Source organism: Nicotiana tabacum, chromosome 17, assembly GCF_000715075.1.
Source record: "Nicotiana tabacum cultivar K326 chromosome 17, ASM71507v2, whole genome shotgun sequence".
Taxonomy (NCBI): Eukaryota; Viridiplantae; Streptophyta; class Magnoliopsida; order Solanales; family Solanaceae; genus Nicotiana; species Nicotiana tabacum.
Genome location: NC_134096.1, coordinates 106,871,375 through 106,878,617, shown reverse-complemented (window position 1 = coordinate 106,878,617; position 7,243 = coordinate 106,871,375). Strand labels below are relative to the sequence as shown.

General features: G+C 35.9%; 1 protein-coding gene across 1 annotated transcript; it reads right to left on the bottom strand.

Annotated features, from left to right (window-relative positions):
• Positions 1-3,973: 3,973 nt before the first annotated feature.
• On the bottom strand, positions 3,974-5,437 carry LOC107808733 (uncharacterized). Its single transcript, XM_075235781.1, has 3 exons — positions 4,936-5,437; positions 4,312-4,785; positions 3,974-4,173 (listed from the first exon to the last, which is right to left on the bottom strand). The coding sequence occupies exons 1-3, from the start codon at positions 5,435-5,437 to the stop codon at positions 3,974-3,976; spliced, it is 1,176 nt and encodes a 391-aa protein (XP_075091882.1).
• Between the last annotated feature and the right edge of the window lie 1,806 nt (positions 5,438-7,243).

Here is a 7,243-nt window from a genome sequence, read left to right as displayed (position 1 = left end):
ACAATAAAAAATACAATATCAGGTTATTCCAAAATATTCAAGCAAGTAAAAAGAGTACAAAGTTTATACACAAACCTTGGTGTTTAACCACAAAATAATTCAACCACAACTTGAGGATGTTCGAATCGTCTACGCCATAGACAAACCAAATCCATCCACTTCCTCAAATACTTCCCCTTAGATTTTACAAGGGTATATATATATACCTTAAATACTTAATCAAATATATATATAAGTTCACTGATTTAACATGTCAAACTAAACATGATATTGGTGAAAATTACCCAAACTTTTTGAAACAAAAATTCTGGATAGTATCACTGTCTTGTGTTGTGACTCAGTTTTGAAGATGAAAAAGGACAAACTAGACTGTATGGTCTTCATTATAGTTGTAGATATATATCTTGGCATTTTATAACATCTTGAATCACCTAATATCAGTTGCGTACAAAACGTTATACTAAAATTACTAACAGTAGTACAGGGAGTATTTTTAAAACTGAAAATTTGGGCAGCACCTGCCCTGTACTTTATGATCCCTTTTAAGGTAAATACAGGCAAAACTAAATTTTGGTTCCTGAATAAGAGTTATAGATCTATGAATTAACTTTCCAGAAAGTCTTAGATCACTTAAAATGGATCTGTATACAAAACTATATGAAGAAAACACCAATAACTATCTAGTGTAAAAACGGGTTTAGTAACTTACCATAAAAGAGAGGAGCAACTTGAGCTTCACCAAGAACGAGTTTTGCTGGTTGGTTTAGTGGAAATTTATGATGATTTTCATGGAGTTTTTAAGGTGATAAGAAGGAGAGAGAGGTGGAGTTTTCTTTGGCATTAAGGACTGAAAATGAGACGAGGTTATAAAAAAGCATGTCGCAAAAGTAATATAAAAACTTTGGATAAATATGAAAAATGTAGTTGCCCAACCTACTAAATATCTTTAGATAAATATAAAAGGGTGGCAGCCCAAAACTTTAATTATATAATATATTTGATAACAATTCATCAAAATAATATTAAGTGTAACACATAGCAACACCATGGAACTTCTTTCTCAATATTATCACAACCTAAAGTAAAAACATTTCATGTATTGTCAATTTCACGTTTAGGAAATGCGAAGTAAAAAATTTATCTCCTCATTATAAAGATATTCAATCGAAAATGCAAATATTAGTAAATATTTTGGGTGTTACAACTCTCTCCCCCTTTAAAAAATTTTGTCCCGAAATTTACCTTGTACTAGTCCCTAAACAAATGTGGATATTGAACTTGCATATCTTCTTCTCGCTCCCAGGTAGCTTCTTCGCCAGAATAATTTTTCCAAAGAACTTTCACTAAGGGGATGCTCTTGTTTCTAAGCTCTTTTAACTCACGTGCTAAGATTTGGATTGGTTCTTCTCCATATGTCAAATCAGGATTGACCTCAATAGATTCAATAGGAAGAACATGAGATGGATCTGAGCGGTATCTTCTAAGCATAGAAACATGGAAGATGTTGCGGATCTTGTCTAACTCTGGTGGAAGAGCTAGTTTATAAGCAACTGGGCCAACTCTCTCAAGCACTTCATAAGGTCCAATAAATCGTGGACTAAGTTTACCTTTTTGGCCAAATCTCATAATCTTCTTCAATGGAGAAATCTTTACAAATACCTTATCACCCGCTTTATACTCAATTTCACTCCTCTCAAGATCAACATAAGACTTTTGTCTGTCTGAGGCAATTTTTAAGCGATCCTTGATGATTTTTACTTTATTTTAGTTTGTTGAACAATCTCAAGACCCACTAATTTTCTTTCACCAACCTCGTTCCAACAAAGAGGTGTTCTGCATTTTCTCCCATACAAAGCTTCATAAGGAGGCATGCCTATACTTGATTGGTAGCTATTATTGTAAGCAAATTCTATCAGGGCTAAGTGTTTGTCCCAATTACCCTCAAACTCAATAATGCAGGCTCGAAGCATATCCTCCAAGGTTTGTATTACCCTCTCAGACTGGCCGTCTGTTTGTGGATCGAAAGTGGTACTAAATTCAACATGGAACCCAAAGCTTCTTGCAAGCTAGACTAAAATCTGGATGTAAACCTTGGATCTCTATCAGATACAATAGAAACAGGATTTTCATGCAGCCTCACAATCTCATTAATGTATAATGCTGCCAAACGTTCCAATGAGTAGTCCATTATGATTGCCAAGAAATGAGCACTCTTAGTTAGTCTATCTACAATGACCCAAATTGCATCATGATTCCTTTGAGTGCGTGGAAGTCCAGAAACAAAGTCTATCATTATCCTTTCCCATTTCCACTCAGGTATTGACAAGGGTTGCAGTAGACCAGCTGGGACTTGATGTTCAGCTTTTATTTGTTGACATACCAAGCACTTAGAAATGAACTCTGCAATATCTTTCTTCATACCATTCCACCAGTAGTGCTCCTTGATGGTCTGGTATATTTTAGTACCTCCAGGATGCATTGCATAAGGTGAACTATGTGCTTCAATCAAGATATGCTTTCTCAATTCATCATAATTAGGAACACACAAACTATTTTTATAAAATAAAGTACCAACTTTCTTCAATGTAAAATCCGATTCTCTTCCATTTTGGACTTTTTCAATACGTTTCACAAGCTTCTCATATAACTTCTGCGCTTCTTGGACCTGCTCAAGTAAAACTGGTTTGACTTGCAAATTAGCAATGATAGAACTATTAGAATTAAATGAAAGACAAACATTCATGGCTCTTAATTCAAGAAGCAAGGGCAAAGGACTTAGAGTTAAACTTGCAAAGGAATTGCGACTCAACACATCTGCAACCACATTGGCTTTACCAGGATGATAATCAATCGTGCAATCATAATCTTTGATGAGTTCAAGCTGTCTACATTGTCTCAAGTTTAACTCTTTTTGTGTACCCAAGTACTTCAAACTCTTATGATCAATAAATATGTGACACTTCTCCCCGTACAAGTAATGCCTCCATATTTTTAAGGCAAAAACAATGGCATCATGTTCAAGATCGTGAGTGGGATAATTCAACTCATTTGATTTCAACTTTCGAGAGTCATAAGCAATTACTTTCCTTTCTTGCATCAAAACACAACCCAAGCCACGGTGAGATGTATCACTGTATACCACATAATCTTTCCCTTCAACTGGCAAAGAGAGTATTGGAGCTTGTGTCAACAAGGATTTGAGCTTTTCAAAGCTCTCTTGACACTTGTCATCCCACACAAATTTGGCGTCTTTCCCCAAAAGTTTGTTCAAAGGAGAAGCTATAATAGAGAAGTCCTTCACGAACCTCCTATAGTATCCTGCTAAACCCAAGAAACTTCTGATCTCAGTTGGAGTTTTAGGAGGTTTCCAATCAACAATAGCTTTAATTTTACTAGGATCAACCTTTACACCTTCAGCTGATACAATATGCCCCAAAAATGCCAATTCACTCAGCCAAAATTCTCATTTGGAAAGCTTCGCATAGAGTTGCCTCTCTATCAGAATTTGCATGACAATTCGGAGATGCTTATCATGATCTTCTCTATTTTTGGAATAGACTAAAATGTCATCAATAAATACCACCACAAATTGATCGAGATAAGGCTTGAATACACGGTTCATTAGATCCATAAATGCAGCAAGAGCATTTGTCAAACCAAATGGCATTACCAAAAATTCATAATGGCCATACCTGGTCCTAAAAGCAGTTTTAGGAACATCTTGCTCCCTCACGCACAACTGATAATATCCAGACCTCAAGTCAATTTTTGAGAACAAGCCGGCACACTTCAGTTGGTCAAACAAATCATCCATTCTAGGCAGTGGGTATTTTTTCTTGATTGCTACCTTGTTTAGTTATCGGTAATCAATGCAAAACCTAAGAGTGCCATCTTTCTTTTTCACAAATAAAACAAGAGCTCCCCAAGGCGAAATACAGGGACGGATAAAACCTTTCTCAAGAAGTTCTTACAATTAAGCCTTCAACTCTTTTAATTCAGCTGGGGCCAATCTATAAGGAGCGATAGAAATAGGAGTAGTTCTAGGGACAAGCTGTATAGGAAATTCAATCTCCCTTTCTGGAGGCAACCCAAGAAGCTCATCAGGAAATACATCAGGAAAGTCGCACACGGTTGGTATGTCCTTAAGACTTGGACTCTCCAATCGTGTATCGACTATATGAGCATCACAACCTTGACAAATCATCTTCCTTGCCAAGACCGCAGAAATAATATTAGATGCCAATGATCTTTCTCCTTAAACTACTATGTATAAATATGCAGGAGTACTAAAAGTCACTTGCTTCAACCTACAATCAACCAATGCATGGTACCTATGGACCCAGTCCATACCAACAATAACATCATAGTCCTGGAAGGGTATTTCAAGCAAGTCTACAGGGAAGACCAGATTTCGAATCATGAATGGACAATCTCGGTAAATCCTGTTAACAACAGCCTGATGACCTAATGGACTCATGACCAGCACATCAAAGTCAAGTCTCACAGATTTAACAGTATCAGGAAATGCAAGTGATGAGCAAACATAAGAGTGTGAAGATCCATGATCAAATAATGTAACAACAGATATGCCAAATAAGTGAAATTTACCAACAACCACGTCTGGGCCATCTTGGTCATTCCTTTGTCTCATAGCATAGACTCGTGCAGTAGATCTCGGCCCTCTAGCCTGATTAGCTCCACCCGAACTCGTTGCTTGCACATTTCTAGGTCTTGCACCACTATTAGCTTGAGAATGAGTAGTGACAGGCTTTTGAACTGAGCCCTCTGTATGTGTATAAGAAAGATGATTAGAATTAGGACAATCCTTCACTTTATGATCTAGACTTCCATAATTAAAACAAGCACTAGAAGCTCTTTTGCAGGCACCTTAGTGATTCTTCCCGCATTGTGCACAAGTAGGTGTATAAGTTTTGCCTTGGACATAACTTGGAGTACAAGCAGTAGAGAAATTTGGCTTATTCTGCTTATGATATGATGACTTCTGTGCACTTTCAATCTTGGAATAGTCAAACTTTACCTTCTTGGATGGACCACCATAATCTGAATTACCCTTCCTAAACCTGTTTTCTTTCCTACTAGCTTCTTCCTTGTCAATTCTTTCCCAAGTAAGAGCAGCTGTAATTAGCTTGGAAAAATCCTCAAGTTGCAAGATTGCCACAGACTTTCGAATGTAACAATTCAAACCTTCTTCAAATTTTCTGCACTTGTCTCTTTCACCATCAATAATACCTCCAGCATAGCGAGAAAGCCTAAGAAATTTTTGTTGACGCTCTGCAATAGACATACTCCCTTGTCTTAAATTCAGAAATTCTTTTTTCTTAGCATCACAATAGACAGGGGGGACATATTTCGCACGAAATGCTTTCACAAAGTCATCCCAAGTCAGCACCGAAGGTTTTGCTTTTGCATTTGGCATACTTACACACCAATCATAGGCATCTTTTTGTAAAAGAGAGATAACATACTTAAATTTGGCAGCATTAGTACACTCTAGTTATTCAAATACCCTCTCCATGCGCTCGAGCCATTGTTCAGCTACCGTGGGATCAGTAGTGCCTTCAAATTCAACTCCACCCATTTTTCTCATCTTCTCAAAATTCATTTCACTAGGTTTTGACATTGTCCTAGCCAAGTGACGAAAGAGTTCAGCCATCTACTGAAATGGAGGAGTCATAATAGGAGTACTATAACCTATTGTTCTTAGATTATTGCCCACTTCATTTTCACTAACACGACGATGATTTAGGTTGGGCAAGGGTACCTCATCTCCTTCTTGGAGGTGAGGTGGAGCATTATAATGGGCCTGACTTTCATCAATGGATTCAATAGCTCTATTCGAAGAAGAGGCCATATTAAAATTTCTATAAAAGATAAGATCACACTGCATTAGGGACATGTACATGATGCATAAGCACAAGGAATACATCAAATTACATTAAATAAGTATGCAAAAATTTATAATCTCCAAGTCATTTTCAAGAAAGAAAATAATAAAAATATTAGGTATGATCACAACAAAAATCCTAGAATCACAAACCTAGGCTCTGATACCAAAACTTGTAGCAACTCCTTTGGGAAGGTACTACTTACGAAACAAATCCAATTCATTACTTACAACACTAAGAAGATATTAATTAAAAAAAATATTCAGAATAATTTAATAGCATAAATAGGCCCATGCGATGAGGTCCAAAGTGCAATATTATTATTTTTGAAAGTACTCTTCATAATTTTTATTTTATTTTTTAAAATAAAATACAATGTCAAAATATCAACATAAGGTGATATAACCCTTTTTGAATAATCAATACGTTAAAACAACTTCCTAACAAAATTATACCTTCATTCGACATCACTACAAGTTTGTATTGTACATAAATTTCAAACTATCCGCTATAAAAAGGAAAACCAGTTTTCTCCTTTGTACATATTAACAAGACAAAGTGTAAATTCGGCATATTACAAGACTTGAGTTATTAACACACCCTAAAACAACAAAATAAGTTACCAAATTCAAGTTACAAGATTTTTGGTCTTAAGATCCAACAAGCCTCCAAATAACATAAATAAGTGTGACATATATATCATGTACATGTCCCAAAACTATACAAAACCATGGTGCATATACAAATGTGATCTCCATAAGTGCTCCCAAAAAGACTACTTAATAAGGTCGTCTTCAAATTTCATCTCGTACATTATCTACGATAAAAAAACAACTATCGCTAAGCATAAAGCTTAGTGGCGTATAAACTTTAGGCTTGGAGCCATTAACTTCTCCAATTCCCATTTTCAGTCATAGGTAGCTCAAATAAAACATAATTTAAAACAAGTGAATAAATATATCAAAAGTATCAAATATCAACCCTTGAAGTATTTCCAAATATCAATAACAATGTTCAAGATTCAAGAGTTGAAAAAGCATATATTATCAATCCAAGAGAGTTTGTCAAATATCCATTTTTCGCCCAATGTGTACGTCATTCCATCACACTAAGCAAAATCAGATATCAAGATGGACCGAAACCCCAAATCAAGTAGGGTCAAAACCCAATAGTCAAGAGAACCAAGAACTATATTAAAAATGTCTTTCTAGTTCGTACTTAACATGGACAAGTTTAATAATTTAAGACGAATTACAAATCCAAAGTCAAGATGGCAAAAGATCTGAATGAAGAGGCATGCCAAGATGAGTGACAAAGTCAGTGCCACATGAAGAACA

What these genes read in the sequence shown, in the direction of transcription:
- LOC107808733 (XM_075235781.1), bottom strand. Translation starts at nt 5,437, where the DNA reads ATGCCAAATGCAAAAGCAAAACCTTCGGTGCTGACTTGGGATGACTTT. An exon ending in TACTCCAAGTTATGTCCAAG is followed by an intron (nt 4,786 to 4,935) that starts GCAAAACTTATA and finishes ATACACATACAG; the next exon opens with AGGGCTCAGTTCAAAAGCCT. An exon ending in GTACCATGCATTGGTTGATT is followed by an intron (nt 4,174 to 4,311) that starts GTAGGTTGAAGC and finishes ATGCTCATATAG; the next exon opens with TCGATACACGATTGGAGAGT.